Raw genomic sequence first — 21,334 nt, 5'->3', positions numbered from 1 at the left:
TCTGGGGTTCCTGGCAGACAGGGGGTTCTGGCCTTGTGGGGGGTGAGGAGTCCAGGTCCCCTCCCAGGATGTGCTGAGTGGATGTATGAGGCTCATGCCCACAGGCTGACTGAAGGCAGGCCCCTCTTAAACTCTGTGTCCTCTGGGGGCTGGGAGCAGGCAGAATAATGGTCGCCACAGGAATTCAGTACTAATGCTTGGAATCTGTGACTGCTACCTACATTCGAAGACTTTGCAGATGTGACTAAAGATTCTGAAATGAGATTATCCTAGATTATCAGGGTGGGCCCTAAGTGTAACACAAGTATCCCATTAAGAGAAAGATAGGGGCTGGGCACTGTGGCACATGCCTGTAATCCCAGCACTTTGGGAGGCTGAGGCAGGTGGATCGCTTGAGCTCAGGAGTTCGAGACCAGCCTGGCCAAATTAGTGAGACCACCGCCCCCCTCTCCCCCGGCCCCATCTCTTAAAACAAAGAAAAGAAAAGAAAAGAAAAGAAAAAAATAGCTGGGCATAATGGTTCACGCCAGTGGTCCCAGCTACTCAGGAGGCTAAGTGGGAGAATCACTTGAGCCCAGGAGTTTGAGACCAGCCTGGGCAACATAGTGAGACCCCATCTCTAAAAAAGAAAAACAAAAACAAAAAAATTAGCTAGGCATGGTGGTGTGTGCCTGTAGTCTTAGCTACTCAGGAGGCTGAGGTGAGAGGATAGCTTGAGCCTGGGAAGTCAAGGTCACAGGGAGCCAAGATCAAGCCACCACACTCCAGCCTGGGTGACAGAGCAAGACTGTTTCAAAACAAACAAAAAAACAAAGAGAGGCAGAGAAGACGAGGAGAGGGCAACGTAACCACGGAGGCGGAGATTAGAGTGATGAAGCCACAAGCCAACGAATCGGAATAATGATAACTGGCCTGTGTGCCACACCGATGGGCTCTGTGGCCTTGGACAAGTCAACGGGGCTCTCTGGCTTTCATTTCCTCTTGCGTGAGGGTCACCTGAGCAAAGGACATCTGAACTACTTCATCACAAAGGGGTTTTGTCACCATGATCTTTGCGGGGAGAAGGGAGGAGGTTGGGCCCTTGGTTTGTCCTGGACCCATCCTCTGTCAGGTGGGCTTCCCTGTGCTGCCAGAGAGCAGGGCCTCCCCTCTAACACCCCACGTGATAGTGGAATGTGCTGTGTGCCTGTCTGCCTCCCCCATGGACACTGGACAGTGACAGGTTGTGGTGGGTGCTCAGCGTCCTATGAACACAAGAGTGAAGGAAGAGCCTCCAGACACCTGTCTGCAACCCAGGCCACCTCCACGTCCCTCCCTGCTGTCAGCATCAGTCAGCAGCCAGGGTGTCGGCGTCTGTCATTTAACCATCACAGGCAGGCCTTGGCGGGGGCGGGGGACTTTCATGTCAGGCATTCTGGCTGCAGGAACACGCTTGGCAGCTGTCAGAGGGTGGTAACCTCAGGGGAGCTTGGCAACCCTCCCTCCAACTCCTAGGGGCTGTTTCTCTGCACCCTTGGGGATCTGATGTGGGCTCCCTATTCCACCCCACCCAGTCTGGTGACAAAGGCTCCGTTTTTACACAATCTTTCATCCCGAGAGCTCAAAGAGCTCCGCACCAGGTGACAAGCGCAGTTAAGCTCATTTTATGGAAGAAGGTTACTCCGAGGAGTGCAGGCGTGGGATCCAGGTTACAAAGTGGGTCAGCCAGGGTGCCAGGAACACAACGTGGGCCCCTGACCGAGGGGGACAGTCTTAGGCATGCAGAGATTTGGCCAGACTCTTGTGGGTGACTGTGCCTTAGTCACCTCTGTCGCCCACACCTATTACAGTGCTTGGCTCCTAATAAATGCTCAATAAACGTTCATCAAGTAGACTGCCAGACTGCAGCTTCCCAATCTTAAATCACTGGCTCCCCAGTGGTTGCAGATGCAGATCTCCTGCAGGCCTCACTTGCCCTCCTAGGGCCTCCCCCCAAGGCCTCTCCTACTCCTGAGCCCTTACTCAGCCTGTGCCTCAGCCTGGAACACCTTTCCTTGTTTCTCTGCCTGATGAAATTCTAATCTTTTGGCTGGGTGCAGTGATGAACGCCTGTAATCCCAGCACTTTGGGAGGCCAAGGCGGGCGGATCCTCTGAGGCCAGGAGTTTGAGACCAGCCTGGCCAACATGGTGAAACCCTGTCTCTACTAAAAATACAAAAAAATTAGCCAGGCATGGTAGTGTGTGCCTGTAATCCCAGCTACTTGGGAGGCTCAGGCAAGAGAATTGCTTGAACCCGGGAGGTGGAGGTTGCAGTGAGCTGGCACTCAGTAGATGTAAGCTGCGATTAGCTGTCATTGTCACCCACACCCTGAGCACAGAATCTGGCTCAGTGTTTGCTGCCCACGTGGAGGAATGGCCTGAGCTGGCCGTGCACTCAGAAGGGAGGTTGGGGCAGCGCTGCAGCTCCCGAGGGCACCGATCCATGGGCCAGAACTCATGGGCTGACATAGCCTGCTTGCCCCTTGTCTGCGGGAGGCTGTTCCTCCTGGACTCAGCCTCTTCATACATCCACCAGCTGCACCACCTTCTGTGGTGACATTCTGGCCCAGTGGTTCAGAGAGCAGGCTTGGAATGCAGACATCCCAAGTTTAACGTGGGCAAGTTTAACCTTTCATTGCCTTGATGTCCTCTTCTGTAAAACGGGGATACTATCAATGTGTCTGTGTCACAGGAGCTCAGTACAGTGCCTGGCCCTGGGCAAGGATTGCTAACTATCACTAACTAGCAATCAATGCTAACTGTTTTTTTTATTTATAAGCATGTATTTATTTAGCAAATGCTTACTGCTTGCCTGTTCTGACAATGTAAGACACGCCCCTGCCCTCCCGGGGCCCACTGTCTGGTGGAGAAGGCAGTCGTGTGAGCAGACCATACAACATGCCCAGGAGGGACACAGGGCTCAAGGGGACCCAGTGTGAATTTCATGGGTCCTCTCCTCCAGAAAAAGTGTTAAATATTGTGTTTTGCAACTATGTCAGTACCCACAAGCCAGGCTAGGTTATATCCATTTTTTCCCTTATGATTAAACAAATAATTAAAACATTTCTGTCAGCCCCTGAAAATTCACGGCCATGGCCCTGGGCCTGCTGTGCCTGGTGGAGAGTTGGTCTGGCCCTGACTCTCCTAACTAGACTTGGGGAGTCAGAGAAGCTGCCGGGGAAAGAGACCTGAAGGGCAGGAGGAGTAGCCAGGGACACAGGGGACAAGAGTACCAGGCAGAGGGGACAGCAGCGAGAGCGCTCAGCTCAGCTGGTGGGGAAGCTGCCAGATGGACCAGGCCCCCTGCATGGTGACAGCTGGCAGAGCCGCCTCTGCCCATCCAGCCCTGTCGCTGCAACCTCCAGCTCTGTTCCCTGGGCTAGCTGGAACGCCATAGCACAACCCGAGTGCCCCTGACCCCAGTAAAAACTCCGCAGTCTACCCACCTCCCTCCTGCAGGGCTGCAGCCCACAAACCCTGCTCTCGTCTTGTTTTTTTTTTTTTTTTTTGCCTGTAGAGCAAGGGGAGTAATTGTCCTGCCCCCTTCCCTGCCAGGTGTCTGTGGAGGCAGAGGAGGTGGCAGGACCCTCTAGGCCACCACTTCTCACAGTAGTGTTGCTGTGGGTGTGGCCTGTGTGCATCCCACGCAGGGACACTCAGCAGCCAGCTGTCAGCACTGCAGCCTGCACGCAGTGAGTCACTCAGGGTGGTCCCCAGGGCAGCTGGAGGGCTGGTGGGCCTTGGTCATGGCTGAGGGCATTTGAGCCTGGGACCCCAGTTCATTCAGCCCTCCTCTGTGCCCACTGCCCCTCCCCCAGTGCCTCTGTTTCCCTGGGGACGGTGCTTCCCGACAGCCAGAGTGATCCAGGTGTGGGAAGTCTGGGTGGGTGGCCTTGATGGCACAAAACTGCATGTGGGCAGCTGCCCAGCTCGACTTGACTTGGACCTGCAGTCAAGCACGTCAGGTGGCACCTCCCAGGGCCCTGTCCATGCACCTGTGTGTTATATGCAGGATGGCCTGTGGCTGCCAGCCCAGGGCCTCCAGGGGCTTGAGAAGCAGGAAGTGGCTTGGCAGTAGGGCGTGGTAGCCAGGAGGTGTAGGCTGAAGAGTGCCGGCTTCTTGATGCTGAAGGGAGGGATGGTGGGGCAGGATCAACTGAGCCAGGGACTAGGGCTGCCCCCTCCCCTCCGTGTCCAGGAGAGGCTCACCTCCAGGTGGGTGTGAGTGAGAATGTGAGAGTGTGTGTGAGTATGAGTATATGTATGGGAGTGTGTGAATGTGTGTGTGACTGTGTGTAAAAGTGTGAGTGTGTGTGGGGAGTGTGTTGGGGGAGTGAGTGTGAATGTGTGTGTGATTGTGTGTATGAGTGTGTGTGTGGGGAGTGTGTCGGGGGAATGTGTGTGAATGTGTGTGCGAGTGTGTGAATGTGTATGTGTGTATGAGTGTGAGTGTGTGTGGCAGTGTGTGAATGTATGTGTGAATGTGTGTGCAAGTGCGTGACTGTGAGAATTGTGTGTGAATGTGTGTGTATATGTGGCATATGTTTGTGTGAATGTGTGTGAATATGAATGTGTGTGTGAATGCGTGTGCATGTTTGTGTGAATGTGTATGTGAATGTATGAGTGTGTGACTGTGTGACTGTGTGTGAGTGTGTGTGTGTGAATGTGTGTGCATATGTTTGTGTGAATGTGTGTGAATATGAATCTGTGTGTGAATGTGTGTGCATGTTTGAGTGAATGTGTGTGTGAATGTGTGTGTACGAGTGTGTGATTGTGTGACTGTGTGTGAATGTGTATATGTGTATGTGTGTATGTGTGTGTGTGAATGTGTGTGAATATGTGTGTGTGTGTGAATATGTGTGCATGTTTGTGTGAATGTGTGTGTGTGAACTGATGCCTGCCCTGGCGACCTCTCCTCTGTTCCCTGGACTGGCTTCCCAAGCTTGGCCACACAGGCTCTGAGGGTCCCCTGGGTCATGGTCTTCCCTCTCTCCTTTGAGTCTGGGGTGCTCGGAACTCTCTTGTTTTTGCCTTCTTTTCTGTGTCCAGGTTGTTTTCTCGGTGACCCCATCCTCCTCCTGTTTGATTCTCAACAGCTCGGCTCTTAGGGCCACGGTGGCTGCGGTGATTTGTAATTCAGGCAATTTCTTAACCTTCCCCTTCCGGGCTCTCCCCAGCCCAGCCCCCACTCCCACCTCAGCTACCTCAGTGCCAGGTTCCTGCCCCCACCCCTTGCTCACCTGAGCCCTGCCCAGGACATGCTTTTTGGATCCTGCACCTCCCTCTCCCTCTCCCAGGCTCAAACAGTTCCCTGGGGACCCCCTTGGCACAGCCCCGCCTCCTCCCCTGAGACAGATGGGCCTTCTGCCCCCATGGGGCCTCTTGCTACACTGTCCTCTTCTCCAGTGAGCTTCAGTCCCTGAACTTGACCCTGGATGGTTTCTGCAGCTTCCTGGCTGCCCCCTTCCCTCCCCTCTGCTCCAGCCTCCACAAAGCTGCCAGGCGAATGTTCCTGAAGCAGGGGCTGGACCCGGTCACCTGCCTGCAGCCAATCATCCTGCATGGCTCATCAGCCCCACGGCCAAGTCCATGGCCTGGAGGCCCCCATGACATGGCCTCTATCTGCCCCTCTGCCTCATGGCCTCCCCTCCCCTCCTCCCCCCCTAACTGTGCAGAAAAGAATGAACATAGCAGGCTGGAGACAAAGGCCTGCTTGCAAGGCTGGCCCTGGGCTGGCATCTGGGAAGCTGGATTTTGGGAGGGTTGCCACCGTTCCCTAAGAAGACCAGCCCGCAGTGCCAGAACTGTTTCTACACACAGTGCGTCCACGACGCACGCCAGCTTTCCTTCTGCGGGGCTAGAATTCTGGTACGTGCCAGGCAGAAGGTGCCCATGTAACCAGCCCCCGGGCCAAACCCCAGGCACTGAGTTTGTTTTGGGCATCCCTGGTAGACAACATTCACGTATTGTCACCACTTGTTCTGGAAGAATTGATTACATGCTGGTAACTCCACTGGGTCCACTGGGGGAAGTTTTTTTTTTTTTTTTTTAAACCTTTAAGCTCTGTTGGACTTGATGGGAGAAGATTGTTTTTTCTTTTGTCTTTTTTCTTTCTTTTTTTTTTTTTTTTTGAGACAGAGTCTCGCTCTGTCGCCCAGACTGGAGTGCAGTGGCACAATCTCGGCTCACTGCCACCTCCACCTCCCAGGTTCAAGCGATTCTCCTGCCTCAGCCTTCCGAATAGCTGGGATCACAGGCATGTGCCACCCCACTGGGCTAATTTTTGTATTTTTAGTAGAGACAGGATTTCACCATGTTGGCCAGGCTGGTCTCGAACTTCTGACCTCAGGTGATCCACCCACCTCGGCCTCCCAAAGTGTTGGGATTACAGGCATTAGCCATCGCGCCCAGCCAGTCCAAGGCTTCTTGACCAGGGCAACTGAGGTGGAGGCTCCCCCACCTTCTTGCATTTTTCATTATTAGTAAGCCTCGCAAGCGTGTTATAAACAAAGGCTGATTTTCACGCAGTCTTTGGGGAGCCCTTCTGTCTGTGAAGCAGAGTGACCCCGAGGGTCAAGCTGGTGACAGTGGGCAGGAGGCCTGGCTTAGTTCACGTCCGATGGCAACACTACCCCACTGGACAGGGGTCGGAGACACTCCTCCTTCCACACTCGTGTGCTGGAAAAGATGCCAGCCTGGGCAGCTGGGGAAAGAACCCCAGGCAGCTGAGAAACAACCCAGGCTTTGACTGTTGGAAACACCCCCTGCTTTTGTTTTGTTTTGTTTTAAGATGGAGTCTCGCACTGTCACCCCGGCTGGAGTGCAGTGGTGCGATCTTGGCTCACTGCAACCACCACCTCCCAGGTTCCAGTGATTCTCCTGCCTCAGCCTCCAGAGTATCTGGGATTACAGGCGCCTGCCACCACGCCTGGCTAATTTTTTATTTTTATTTTTGTATTTTTAGTAGAGATGGGATTTCACTATGTTGGCCAGGCTGGTCTTGAATGCCTGAACTCGTGATCCACCCACCTCAGCCTCCCAAAGTGCTGGGATTATAGGCGTGAGTCACCGTGCCCGGCCGGAAACACCCCCTGTTTTTTAGTCCTTGGGGTGGATGATGCTGTCCCAACCCTCGGGAAGGACGCTGGGTATCAGGGCCACAGCGCTTTCTAACTGGAGTCACTCTGGCCTCAGCCTTAGTGACCCTCTGCCCTGGTGAGAACAAGAAGGGGACTGTCCCTGCAGCAGGATGGCCATCCCGACCGCACCCAGCCATGCCTCTGGTGTGGGAGTGGGACCTCATCCTCAGAAGCTGCCCCTTATGTGTTATGGGACCTCGTCAGCCACGCACCTCTCAGAGGACAAGAGTGTTTTGTGGGGTTAGTATGAAGGTTAAATGAAATTATTTTTATTTCAAATGATTTTTAAAAAATAATTTAAAATATTATGACTTGGCTGCGCGTGGTGGCTGATCCCTGTAATCCTAGCACTTTGGGAGGTTGAGGCAGGCAGATCACTTGAGGTCAGGAGTTCGAGACCAGTCTGGCCAACATGGTGAAACCCCATCTCTACTAAAAATACAAAAATTAGCCGGGCGCGGTGGTAGGCGACTGTAATCCTGGCTACTTGGGAGGCTCAGGCATGAGAATCACTTGAACCCAGGCGGTGCAAGTTGCAGTGAGCTGAGATCATGCCACTGCACTCCAGCCTAGGTGACAGAGCAAGACTGTATCTGAAACATAAATAAAATAAAATAAAATAGTATGACTCAATGAATGAATCTGTGCCACACATTTTAGGATCGAGAAGGGGTGGGCTGTGTATCCCTAGGCTGTCCCCAGGCCTAAGACTCTGCGTCTGTGTCTAAAGTCCTGGGAACCTCACTTGTGGTGGTTCATAGACATCACCAGGTCACGGGCGGTGACAGAGGACAGAACACCCCAGGGGAGGCTCTCACCTGCTCTCTCAGCACTCAGGAGAGACGAAGAGGGGTTTCTGTTCCCCTCCAGACACAGGTGCACACCCCCCCCCACACCGACACATACAGAGATACATAATGACATAGACACATACATTAGAGACACACAGACACACTCGGTTACATCGAAAGATGCGCGCGCGCGCACACACACACACACACACACTTCTGAGGAGCTCTGCTAGGCCTTGGGACCTTGGGGGTTCCCGGGGAAAAGTAGGAAAGGGACTCCCCCAGGCCACTTGGGGTAACAGTGGGGGAGCTCCCCATTTAGCCCTTGTAGCCACTGTCACCCTGGAAGTGCTGAGGTTGGGAAAGGCTCTGTAAACCTGGGGAAGGGGCCATAGGGGACCACAGTGGGGGCCTGCGGGGGCTCAGGGATGGGGCCACCCACTAGCTAGGAGTCAGGAGCCCCTGCTCCCATCCAGTGCTCTAGGACAGGCTACAGGTAGGTGGCCTGGTTGCTTGCCAGCCATTCTAACCAACTACTCAAAGCCCAAACCTCTCTGAGCCTCACTGGCCCACAGGTAGACCGAGGAGGTGGCCAGACAGCGGTTTGCCAGAATGTTCCCTAAGATCTGAGGACAGGATCCCCGCCGACTCCCCTGACTTCGACTAGAGCTGTTCTGCTCTGGTTTACACACTGGGGTTCCCTGGGCAAATTTATTTGAAAAAAGGGATTCCGCTGCCAAAAAAGAAAAGGGACAAAACACACACACACACACACACACACACACACACACACACACACACACACAACTGGCCTGGACAGCTGCCCTGTGACTCACCCTGGACTGGCGCCTGCCACCCGCGTCCCGGATGAGGATGAGCAGCAGGAATCCTTCAGACCTGGGCACAGCAGGCGAGTTCGTCTCCCCTGAGAGGCAGCTGGGAGAGTCATGGGCATAGCTTGGCTGAGAAGCTCCAGTGGCCCCAGGCCCACCCCAATCATGGGGCAGTGGTTGGCCAGGCTGGGCCCAGGGAAGCGGGGACGATGTCTCGTAGGCTCGGGTCTCGTGGAAAGGCCGAGGGGCTGTCAGCAGACACGGCCTCATGTGCGCCCTGAGCTCAGGGAAGGATGTTGGCTCGTTCCCTATTCCTCTCTGAGCCTCAGTCCTCCCAGAGAAGGGCGTGGCCACTGACTGCCTTCATTATCTTGTGCCAGGCGTGGGGTTCCCAGTGAGTGAGACCCCACAGGGCTGTCCTCTGGTGCAGAGAAGAGGGATTTGTGGGGTCACACCAGGACTCACATAATCATGTAATGTCCTTACAGTCTCTTCAGTCCCGCTTCAGGCCTCTCCTCTTTTTTTTTTTTTTTTTTTTTTGGAGTCGGAGTTTCATTCTTGTTGCTCAGGCTGGAGTGCAATGGCGCGATCTCAGCTCACTGCAACCTCCACCTCCCGGGTTCAAGCCATTCTCCTGCCTCAGCCTCCTGAGCAGCTGGGATGACAGGCATGTGCCACCATGCCCAGCTAAGTTTGTATTTTTAGTAGAGGTGGGGTTTCTCCATGTTGGTCAGGCTGATCTCGAACTCCCAACCTCAGGTGATCCACCCACCTTGGCCTCCCAAAGTGCTGGGATTACAGGCGTGAGCCACTGCGCCAGGCCAGGACTCTCCTCTTGCTGTTCCCTTGCCTGGAACACTCCCAAACATAGCTAGTTGCATGGCCCGTTCCCTCCCTGGCCCTCTGTCCTGGAGCCCCACTGACATCAAGATGCCTTGGCAGACGGCAGGGACACTCACGTTAGGCCAGGGATGGCCACTACTGGTCCTGGGTGGAGGGGCCACTGCGGCATGCCTTCTACAGCCCCAGGGACAAGATCCTGCACCTGCCAGACGGACCATGGGTGCAGCTTCACCTCCCGGGGCTTTGGCTCCTTCACCTGCTAAAAGTGGAGTAGTGACATCTGCCTTGAGGGGCTGTGGATAGGCCGGAATGAGAACGTGGCTCAGGGCTGTGCACATGCCCGCCTCCCTTCCTCCCCTGGCTTCCTTCCCCAAACAGCCCACAGGCAGGCCATTCTAAAGTTGGGGGAAACGGGCCTGGATCCCTCAAGAACACGGGGTTTCGAGCCTGCTCTGGACTCACTGTTCTGCTCGGCCACATTAGCTGTGTGATCCTGGCAGGGCACCTGGCTGCTGTTTCCCCGCCCTGCCTGCTCAGGAGCACCCGCAGGTGTACGTGGTTCTAGAGGGATACTCCAGGGAGTGGCTTTCTAGGGGAGGAGGGGCGTACGGAGCAGGCAGGGCCCCTTTTCAGGGTGACTGTAGGCTTGCAGGGTGGGGTAGACTGTGTTCTAGAGGTGACACCCCCAGCCACAAAAAGGGCGCCAAGAGGGGCTGGCCCTGCCTGCATTTTCCCTAAGCCCAGATACTGCGGGGCCTGTGCTGCCTACAGGGGGTAGGGAGTCCCCTTCCCCTGCAGGGAGCTCAGAACTGCCCCGCTTTAGGCAAACCGAAGTGAAGAATCCGAAGAGGCTGTGGAGGCAATGTTGGAGTGCTCCCCAGAGCTTCCCCCTCCAATTCCATTATCTTATCCCCTGGGGGAAGAGGATGAACCAGTCACCCCCATGAGCTCCCAGAGAGGCACCCAGCATGGACAGGGGCACTGGGACAATGAGATTTGGGCACCCAGGCGGGAGCTCTTGGAATAACCCTCTGAAAGAAAGGGCCTTGGAGTGCGGAGGCAGGAGCAGTGGGAGGAGGAGGTGGGTGGTGATTGCCAACAGGACCATCAGGTCCCAGGTGTCTCCCTGGCCAGGACATGAGCACCTTCCCCTCTGCCCTCAGGAGCCCTGTGAGACCGGCAGTACTGAGTGGCAACACGGGGTGGGCTCGGAGAGGTAAGAGGAGGTGCTGGGGCCCGCAGGCCTGCAGCTGCAGCGAGGTGCAGACCTGCCTGCTCTGAGGTGGTTGCTCTAGGACCTACACAGCTAGGGTATGCAGCAGGTGCTCAATAAATATTTGTGGCCGGGCACAGTTTCACACGCCTGTAATCCCAGCACTTTGGGAGGCTGAGGCGGGTGGATCTTCTGAGGTCAGAAGTTTGAGACCAGCCTGGTCAACATGGCGAAACCCCATCACTACTAAAAATTTAAAAATTAGCCGGGCGTGGTGGCAGGTGCCTGTAATCCCAGATACTAGGGAGGCTGAGGCAGGAGAATCACTTAAACCTGGGAGGCAGAGGTTGCAGTGAGCTGATGGCACTACTGCACTCCAGCCTGGGCAACAGAGCGAGACTCTGTCTCAAGAAAATAAATAAATAATAAATAAATATTTGTAACTGAAGAGCAGAAGGAAGTCAGGTCTGACTCGAAGCCATCACGCCTTTTCTCAATTAGTGTGAAGAGTCTGAGCCTCAGAGAAGAGTGAGGTGAGCCCCCCAGCTCCCTCCCAGCAGGTCCCCTCAACTGCAGTCCTCCCAGCGTCTCCCCCAAGTCCTCCCAGGGCTTGGCCAGCCCTCCCAGCATCCCACCAGTGCCCTGCGCATGAGCCATGTTATGCCCACATGTGGCCATGAGAGGTCGCCCTGCGCCGCCGGCTGCAGTGAGACTCTGTGTGGTGGAGGAAAGAGCTCATCTTGGAGAAATAGCAGGTGAGCCAGGGCACGGTTGGAGGATTGTATCATCCAGAGGGGCAGGGGTGCAGGGAGCCCCAAAGTTCTGCTTAACAGCGCACCGTAAAGGGGCCCCTTGGAGCACACAGGAGAGATGGTCCCAGAGAGGGGGTGGCTGGCCCCAGAGACACACAGCAAGCCCATGGCAGAGCCAGAGGGTGCCCCAACCCAGGCCCTCGCCTCCTGGGCTTGAAGAAGGCCTGCCCGTGTTTGGGGCACATCACGGTCAGCCTCGGTTGGTTGCCCAAGACTTCTGGACTGCAAGGTGGAGATGAGGTCAGAGGACAGGGCTGGGGACAGGGAGCATGCGCTGGGGGCTGAGGGTGGAATTGGCTGACCCAAGGCCACAATATCCTCCCTCACCGGGGGTCCTGCAGGTCATGCTGGTCACCCCTGTTGATGTGGAAGTGGAGCTGGGTGAGGCCTGGCTTGGTGGCTCTGCCAGCTTGGTTTGGACCTCCCCGATCCTGGGTCCCCAGACTTGAGGATCAGAGCTGGGCCCTGCTGAGAGGTGGTGGGTCCAGGCCATGCTGGGCCTCACAGGTCAGGCTGAAGTGCTGGGTTTTGTCCAGGGAAGTGGAGAAACCGCCGGCTGGGGGGTTAGGCCACGCTAACCAGCATGGTTCCTCTGGTTATTGTCAGGCGAGAAGCAGGTGAGAGCTGCCTTAGGAGGCTGCTACTCTCCGTGCCTATAGCATAGTTTGAGGCCCAGATCCATTCTTGACCAGCAGAGCAGGTTACCGGCCCTCGGAGCGGGAAGAAGGGGCCTGTGTTCTTCAGGCCTGGCCCTGTGGCATCCCTCTCCTGCAGGAAGCCCTTCGTGGCTCCGTGCTGTGGGCCCAATAACGTGTGTGTCTCACCCAGCCCCGTCTTCAGCGCTGTGCACTCCTCACCCATAGCTCGTTGGCTGCAGTGTCCCAACCCCTCCTCATCTCCCTGGGGCCTACTGAAATCTCTTCCAGGCCCAGCTGTGACGTCCCTTCCTCTGAGAAGCCCTCCCGGCCAACCTTGGGCATCGAGGCCTCTGCTCCTCTGGGCTGTCGGGCACTTCCAACCCCTGGGAAGTCAGTGGTCATGTTGGCTGAGTCTGCAGTCAAGGCCTCTGAGGGGAGGGAGCTGCTGCTGGTGGCAGGGATGGGCCGTATCTGGCCATTCCAGGGTCCAGCAGCAAATATGGCATTCAACAAAATGGATGGAGCCCGGGACAGAGGGGACAGAGAAACCGGCTGAGACCCTGTCCTGGAGCCCCTGAACTATGCATGAGCTGTATAGGCCTCATGCAACCCCCTTGCTTCTCACCCCACTGGGGCCTGGAGGGGCTTGCCTCCAGCCTGGGTACCCAGCACTGTCCTGGGGTCTGGCCTGCTGGAGCCTTATTGAGGAGAAGATGGGGCTGGGCTCCGGAATACTCATTACAGGATGCGTCCTCGCCCTGGACAAACCTCCAAAGACGCCGGCCCATCACCAACATGCTACTGTCTTCTTCAGCTCCATGGGGTCCCTGCGCTGAGGCGAGGACCACCCAGCTACATCACTGAGACGCGCCCTCCCTGAATCCTTGAGGCCCTCCTTTCACAGTGGCATTTCCGATGTCTGGTGAGTCGCCGCACTTGGTCCCCTTCCCCTGTTCAGCACCCTCTCTCCATCCTGGCCGAGGTTCCCTGCCCCCAGCCCACCCTCTGGGAGGGAACTGCACCTGCCATGTGGGTGCTGTCACCTCCTTCCAAGCCACCCATTTCCACGCCTTGCCTCAGCCAATGCAGCCCACACAGGTCTGACCCCCGCCTGCCTCTCCAGAGGCATCTCTCACGACCCCCTCGCCCACGTGGCCCCCTTGCCCTGGCTGCACCAAATGGCCTTGTTTCCTTTTTCTTTATCTTTTCTTTTCTTTTCTTTCTTCTTCTTCTTCTTCTTCTTCTTCTTCTTCTTCTTCTTCTTCTTCTTCTTCTTCTTCTTCTTCTTCTTCTTCTTCTTCTTCTTCTTCTTCTTCTTTTTTTTTTTTTGAGATGGAGTTTCGCTCTTGTTGCCCAGGCTGGAGTACAATGGCACGATCTTGGTTCACTGCAACCTCTGCCTCCCGGATTCAAGCGATTCTCTTGCCTTAGCCTCCCGAGTAGCTGGGACTACAGGTGCAAGCCACCACGCCTGACTAATTTTGTATTTTTCGTAGAGACGGGGTTTCTCTATGTTGGCCAGGCTGGTCTCGAACTCTGGACCTCAGTTGATCTGCCTGCCTCGGCCTCCCAAAGTGCTGGGATTACAGGTGTGAGCCACTGTGCCCGGCCAGTGGTCTTGTTTCCTAAAAACGTCATGCTCTTTGTTTTCAGCACCGTGCACACACTCCCGGCTCCTCCTTGATCCCATCCTCTTGTATTGACCTCCAGCTCCTTCCTAGAGATCCAGTTCAAATGTCCCTCCTCTGGTCTCTGCCCCTGTCCCGGGCACTCTCAGCACCCAGAATGGCACTCTGCATACAGAGCTGTCCCTGTTGTCTCCTGCGTCTGCCTAAACGCAAGGTTCTCAAGTGTGGCAACCATGTCACACTGTCCTGTGTTACTGGCCCCAGCAGACAAGTGTGGCGACCATGTCACACTGTCCTGTGTTACTGGCCCCAGCAGAGGCCAGCACAAAGAATGGACTGGAAAGTTTGGTGAATGAATACGTGGATGACAAGGGCATTTACTTAATAAACAATGATTGAGCACCAGCTGGGTACACAAGCCCATACTGAGCCTCATAGTGGGTGCTATAACACAAAGCCCCTCAGCTGGGGCAAATGCTTTGAGAGCAGTCAAAGCAGGGAGGTTCTGCTTCCCACCCCGCCGCAGGGTGAACAGGGAAGGCTCCGGAGAAGCTTTGCAGAGCACTCCTGCTGAGACCACCCTCCGGAACATCTGCCCGGTGCCCCCTCAGCTCTGCCGGTTCCTTTAGGAGGACCCTTTAGAGTCTGTGTCCCCTGGGAACCAGAGTGAGTGTCTGTTTCCTCTGCATAGGGCCCAGCACCTCGCAGGAGCCCCTGAATATTTGCTGAATGATGGCCGGAAAGACCGCCAGGACAGCAGGCTGGTGCCCAGGTGCAGGTGACACTGAAAGCTGTTGTCATGTCAGAGGCTTGTGAACCAGAGCAACTCCATCTTGAATAGGAGCTAGGTAAAATGAAACCTACTGGGCTGCATTCTCAGGCGGTTAAGACGTTCTGAGTCACAGGATGAGATAGAAGGTCGGCACAAAATACAGGTCATAAAGACCTTGCTGATAAAACAGTTTGCAGTAAAGAAGCCGGCCAAACCCCGCCAAAACCAAGATGGCGACGAGAGTGACCCCTGGTCGTCCTCACTGCTGCACTCCCACCAGTGCCATGAGAGTTCACAAATGCCATGGCAATGTCAGGAAGTGACCCTCTGTGGTCTATAAAGGGGAGGCATGAATAATCCACCCCTCATTTGACATATCATAAGAAATGACCATAGAAGTGGGCAACCAGGCCGGGCGCGGTGGCTCAAGCCTGTAATCCCAGCACTTTGGGAGGCCGAGACGGGCGGATCATGAGGTCAGGAGATCGAGACCATCCTGGCTAACACAGTGAAACCCCATCTCTACTAAAAAATACAAAAAACTAGCCGGGTGAGGTGGCGGGCACCTGTAGTCCCAGCTACTTGGGAGGCTGAGGCAGGAGAATGGCGCAAACCCAGGAGGCGGAGCTTGCAGTGAGCTGAGATCCGGCCACTGCACTCCAGCCCGGGCGACAGCGCGAGACTCCGTCTCAAAAAAAAAAAAAACAAAAAACAAAAACAAAAAAAAAAAAGAAGTGGGCAACCAGCAGCTCTCGGGGCTGCTCTGCCTAAGGAGTAGCCATGTTTTATTCCTTTACTTTCCTAATAAACTTGCTTTCACCTTACTCTGTGGACTCACCCTGAATTCGTTCTTGCACGAGATCCGAGAACCCCCTCTTGGGGTCTGGATCCAGACCCTTTTCCTGTACAGTCACAGGACTAACATAAGACCCAGAGCCAAGCTGGTCTCCTACTGGCTGCTGACCACCCTCCAGCCGCTACTGGTGACAGAAGGGTTATGACCCACTCTGCAGCTGCTCCCCCAGACCCTCATCCTCCCAGTGACCCTCTGGGCTCAGCCAGCAAGGACTTCTCCCCATTTTGCCCACAAAGAGAATGGGGCTCAGGAGATGAAGGAACTCACTCAAGGCCACATGACTGGCATGGGGTGCGGCTGGCACTGGAACTCGTCTCACTGCAAAGCCCATGCGCTTTCTCCGCTGGGCTCTCCTCAAACAGCACCTTCCCTTCCACCCATGGGCTCCACTTGTGCTGGATTTTCATCTTTTCTTAGGAACCAGCTCTAAGTGGAGTGACTGTGAGTCCCAAACAGACCTGAGGCCTTTCATGAGGGGCCTGGAAATTTGGCAGAGGGTATCAGAAGTCAGATGACAAAGTTCGACCCCCAACCCAGTCCTTGCTGATACACCTTCTGGAGAAGTCTTTTCTTTTTCTTCCTTGTTTTTTTTGAGAAGGAGTCCTGCTCTGTCATCCAGGCTAGAGTGCAGTGGCATGGTCTTGGCTCTCTGCAACTTCCGCCTCCTGGCTTCAAGCTATTCTCCTGCCTCAGCCACCTGAGTAGCTGGGATTACAGGCATGTGCCACCATGCCTGGCTAATTTTTGTATTTTTAGTAGAGACAGGGTTTTACCATGTTGGTCAGGCTGGTCTTGAACTCCTGACCTCAAGTGATTCACCAGCCTCAGCCTCCCGAAGTGCTGGGATTACAGGCCTGAGCCACCACGCCTGGCCCTGGAGAAGTCTTTCCATCCATCCACCCATCCACTCATCTACCTATCCCCCCACCCACACACCCACCCACCCATCCATTCATCCATTCACTCATCTATTCATCCACCCACTCACCCATCCATCCACCCATCCACCTATCCACCTATCCACCCACCTATCCATCCATCCATTCCATCTGTCCATCCATCCACCCACCCACCCACCTGTTCTTTCATTCACTCACTTGCTAGTCACAATGCATTTTCCATTCATATCAGGCCCTGACCCAGTCATTGCTGATGCACCTCCTAGAGAAATCTGTTCCATTCATCCACGCATCCACCCATCCATTCATCGATCCATCCATCCACCCATTTCCCCACCCAGCCATCCATCCACCCATCCATTCATACTTTCATTCGCTCACTTGCTAGTCACAATGCATTTTCCATTCATATCAGGCCCTGGGCTAGGCATCGGGGATGCAGAGAGATAAGACAGCCCCAGCCATCGAGTAAATAAAGCATAGCAGGTATAGACACCATGACAGGAGATGTGGCACCGTGGGGACGCAAAGTGACTATGTCAGGGAGTGCAGCAGGGAAGGGGTTCTGGAGGAGCTGGTATCGCTCTGAACTGCTGATGTGCAGTGGAGACCTGAGGCCAGCTCCCACCCTGGCATGTCACACGTTCTCTACGACGCCATCTCCCTACTGTTAGGGGAAGGAGGAGCCGCATGGAATCTTCCAGGCTGCTCCACTGGCCATTTTGAGACTGGAAGGACAAACGCAGTGTGGACCCTGCTGGGTCAACAGCCGAGTCCTCCCACATAGTTGCCGTTGGGATTGTCTTTCCGGGTTCTGGTCACAGCCACCTGGGGCCCTTGGTCACTGGACCAGGTGCATGTGCATGTGTGGCTGCCCTGCCTCTCCTGCTTTGGTTCCCCCCAGTGCCTACGGGGGCTTAGAGATGATAACCTCCCTATCTGGCACACCCCAGCCTTCCAGACTCCCAAGCCTCTCACCCAGAGTGGAGGCCCAAGGAAGGGATGGCTCCCCACAGTCCCTGACCCGAATACTTATCAGCCCTTCCAACTGTAAAGCACGCTCACATTCAGGGCCATTGTCTCCTCGGGGCCTTACGGTAACTTTGGGAAGCAGGCGTAGCCAGAGCTGCGAACCCTATCTTGCAGGTGACGAAACTGAGATCTGAGAAGCGAAGTGGCTTGTTCAAGTTGGCAGGCAACCCTGGCGAGGGTTCAGAGCTGTCACAGGCCTGCGGGGAACCCTGGCTCTGCCACTTAGGTCGTGGGTCTCCTCATCTGTGCGAGGGGGATACTGAGGGCATCTGCTCACGGAATGGACGTACACATTAGAGAAGATGGGGTTGGTGAAATGCTTGGTGCCGTGCCAGGCACGTTTGAGGAATCTAATAGTTTGGGAATATTATTCAAAACGATTCAAGTCTTCTGCCTTCTAGGCGTGCTCTCCTTCCACCCCCACGGCCTTTCTAAGGATTGGAGATGGCAGCTGGTGGTGGGAGGTGGTTACTTTAAATATGAGATGAGGAGAACGAAAGGAAATTAGGACAGGGTGGCGGCTTTTGTGGCTGCACTCTGACAACCCCCTCCCAAACCTGGACACAATCAGATGCTGCCTGCTTCTGCGCTAAGGAGCTGAGCCTGTGCTGCACAGCTCTCACTCCTGCTGCAGGGTGTGGCGGGGGACACCGGTTTGAGTTGGATCCCCACAGCCCAAGGGCACACCCCCTTGCCTACCTGTAGGGTCTGTCCTCTGGAGAAGCAGGAAATAGGTTAAACAAGATGCTGGAGTTTCTCTGCGCCTCTTCCAAGGCAACATGAAATATTCACCAGATTTCTCCACAGGCCCCGCAGAGAGCTTCAAAGGCGGTGGTCCCCGCGGCAGCACATCCCCTCCCACAGGCGCCACGGGACCTCGTGACCAAGCCCTCACCCTCCACCTTCTCACACTGACCGCCTCGGCACCCCTTGCTCCCCACTCTTGGGAAGCCTGTGGTTCTGGAGTCCCAGCAAGGGGACCTATGGTTCACTCTCTGATCCGGCCGGGGCACTCGCTGCTCTCCCAGGCAGAGGGACAGGCCCTGGGGTTGGGGCCTGTGACTCCCTCTAGACATGTCCAGACAAGGTTTCCGATTTGCCCCACACTGAATCTGGCTGGGCCCAGCAGAGGGGACTGGGGTGTCAGTGGGGCGAGGCCCTGCTCCCCACACTGCAGATGGTAGCGAAGAGGTGGAGTTGGTGGCAGGCTTGTGGTCGCTGCCTCCACTATAAATGCTGCAACTGCCATAGAGGGTGCAGGGGAGGCCTGGCGATGGTAGGGGAAGCAGCTAGGAGATGGATGGCCCAAGGCATGACCAGGCCGCGGGGAGCCCAGCTGTCTGTGGGGGACGGGGCAGGAGGGAAGTGGACAGTAGGTCTGAGAATGCAGCGTGTGTGGAAGAGCAGGGACTATCCAGGCAGGTAGCCCAGGTTCAAGTCCCAGCTACAGCTGCTCCCTAGCTGGACCCTGGGCCAGACACTCCATCCTCCGAGCCTGGGTTTCTCCATTTGTAAATAGCAACAGCAACCCCTAATTTGGAGGTCTGTTGAGAGTTACACATCAGGGTCCTGAGGGAGGAAGCCCAGTGCCTGCCAAGTGGGGGAAGCCTCCTTCCTCCTGAGCCCCAGCAAACCCCTTCACCTTCAGCCCCGTCCTCTCTCCCCACCCCCGCACCCTCTCCCATCCACGGCCACTGCCCAGCTTCCCTGAACCCATCGTGAGTTTCCTGGAGCTGCGGCTCTACACGGGAGGCTGGTCCCTCAAACAATGGTGACTTCCCCCTCCCTGGGAAAATGCCAAGACCCAGTTCAATGCCACCTCCTCTGTGAAGCCCTCCCCAGTCACTCTCCTCTCTGAACTCCAGATTCCCTGAACCCCACCTTCTCTTTTCCAGCAAATGAACCTGTCTTGCTTTTCTGTTCCCGCTTCTGGCCCTGTGTGCTGGGTGGCAAGGATGGTGCCTTCTCTGTGGTCACGGCCCTCTCCTTTCAGCCCATCATCAAATGCTTATCGAATGTTATGGGCAGCAAGGGCCCTGGAAGGCCAGGTGTCCACGTCTGGCATGGGTCTAGGGGAGTGGAAGTAAAGCCATCGGGGCAACACACCTGCCATGGTTCCCAGTCACCTGACCTGGCCCAACGGTGACCACACCATTGTCTGGGAGCAAGAGAGGGAGACTGAATGACCCATTTCTGGGAAGGCAAGTGAGGAGGGGTCTGCTGCAGTGACAGGAGTGACTAGGGTGGAAGGCAGGCTCGCCACCCGTGGTGCCACTGCAGTGCGCCTGTGAGGGCCAAGCACTGTACAAGCCCCGTCTCGCTGCATCTCCACCCACCCTGAGAAGCTGGTGTCAGCACCCTGTCCACGAGTGGCAAGAGGAGGAGCACAGCGACAATGTGGTGCACACCTCGGGGGCGTCACCTGTTCCAGATGCGGTCCCAGGCCTGCTGTCAACCTCATGAGGTGGGTGCAGTGTATCCCCATTCTACAGACAGAGCCACCAAGGACAGAGAGGTTAGGAGGAGCAGGGCCAGACCTGAACCAGCTCTGCGGGCCTCAGCACCCACGCTCCTAACTGCCACCCCCACCACCCTGGTTGCCAGCTGAGCCAGCCTCGCTTTTTGGCACCCACGTGCAGCAGATGAAAGGAGAGAACAGATGCAGAGCGGGCGGTTAATCAGCGCAGCTATTCCAGGCCTCGGCGCCTGCTCCCCACCTCCAGCGCCAGCCCCCGCCTCTCCGTTCACTCCCTTCTGCCAATCCCTCCGCAGCACCCGCATGGCACAGGGCTCTGGCCAGGGCAGGTCTGAGGCCAAGGAGCTGCCCATCCGCCAAGTCCCAGAGGGCCAGGACCAGCTGCAAAGCCGCCCAACCAGACGGTCAGCCTTGAGGCGGCGACTGCGCCTTCCCGTTCTTGCTTGTCTGTCCCGCTGCTCTCAGGCCGGATGCACACACGGCAGCAACCTTCCCCTCGGCTGCAGGGGTCTGGTCTAAGCAAACCTTATCTGCTCGCCATGAGGCTGTCCAGCCAATCTGTTGACAGATCTTGTTAGTGCTGGACGCTCAGCCTCACAAGGGCGGGACTGGGACTGACAAGGACAGGGTTTCAGCTCCCAGACCCATGTGTCCTAGGGACCATCTCAGGAGGGCCCCTGTGTGCACGGCAAGGCAGGCTCTCCCTGCTCTGTCCATGGCCGGGGTGTTCATTTCTGAGGCTCGAATGCAGGGGACAACCCCTGAGGGAGCTTCACAGTCCTGCACGTGGCTCCTGTCCTCAAGTCACTTCTCATGTCCTGCGTTTACCCCAGGAGTAACGTCTAGTTTTCTAGACATTATGGGGTAACGTCTAGTTTTCTAGACATTATGGGGTAATGTCTAGTTTTCTGTCCTAAGAGCAGCCCTCTCCCTTGATAAGATCCCGTTTTCCCTTCAAGCGTCGGCTGTCAGGCCTTACCCCACTGGAGACCCCTGTACTCCCCAGGCTGGGCTTGGAGTTCCTCCTCCCTCCTCCCAGAATGCCCTATCCTATCTTACAAGGTTACTTTTTGCATGAGTGAAATGATGGAGCCCATGCCCTCTGCCGTGGACCGAGAGCTCACTGAGGCCAGATCTGTGGCTTCTGTCTTCGTATCCTCAGCTCCTGGGGCCTGACCCTCAGTGGCTGCTGAATAAGCATCTGTTGAACTGAGTGAAATTCTGTGGGCCTGAAAACGTCTTTAGTGTAGCTCAGTCCAGCTGCCAAGAGTATCTCAGTGTCCGTGTGGCCCCATCCGGCTGCACTTGGCCCCCAACCTCAGTGACCTAATGGTGACAGGGGCCGGGCCGGATCTGGTGGGGCTATGCCTGGGCCAGGGGCTT

General features: G+C 55.9%; 1 protein-coding gene across 1 annotated transcript in view; it reads left to right on the top strand.

The window, feature by feature from the left end:
• The window catches only part of GTPBP1 (GTP binding protein 1), a 66,319-nt gene extending 53,725 nt beyond the window's left edge, over nucleotides 1-12,594 (top strand). The window contains exons 14-15 of the mRNA XM_077948317.1: nucleotides 11,340-11,593; nucleotides 12,577-12,594. Coding sequence (XP_077804443.1) covers nucleotides 11,340-11,375 — 36 coding nt within the window. The 3' untranslated portion in view covers nucleotides 11,376-11,593; nucleotides 12,577-12,594. The remainder of the gene's footprint in view (nucleotides 1-11,339; nucleotides 11,594-12,576) is intronic.
• Nucleotides 12,595-21,334: the final 8,740 nt, after the last annotated feature.

The sequence above is a fragment of the Macaca mulatta genome, chromosome 10 (assembly GCF_049350105.2).
Source record: "Macaca mulatta isolate MMU2019108-1 chromosome 10, T2T-MMU8v2.0, whole genome shotgun sequence".
In the NCBI taxonomy this organism is placed as follows: domain Eukaryota; kingdom Metazoa; phylum Chordata; class Mammalia; order Primates; family Cercopithecidae; genus Macaca; species Macaca mulatta.
The sequence above is the reverse complement of the archived record's forward strand: the minus strand, read 5'-3'. Positions and strand labels throughout refer to the sequence as shown.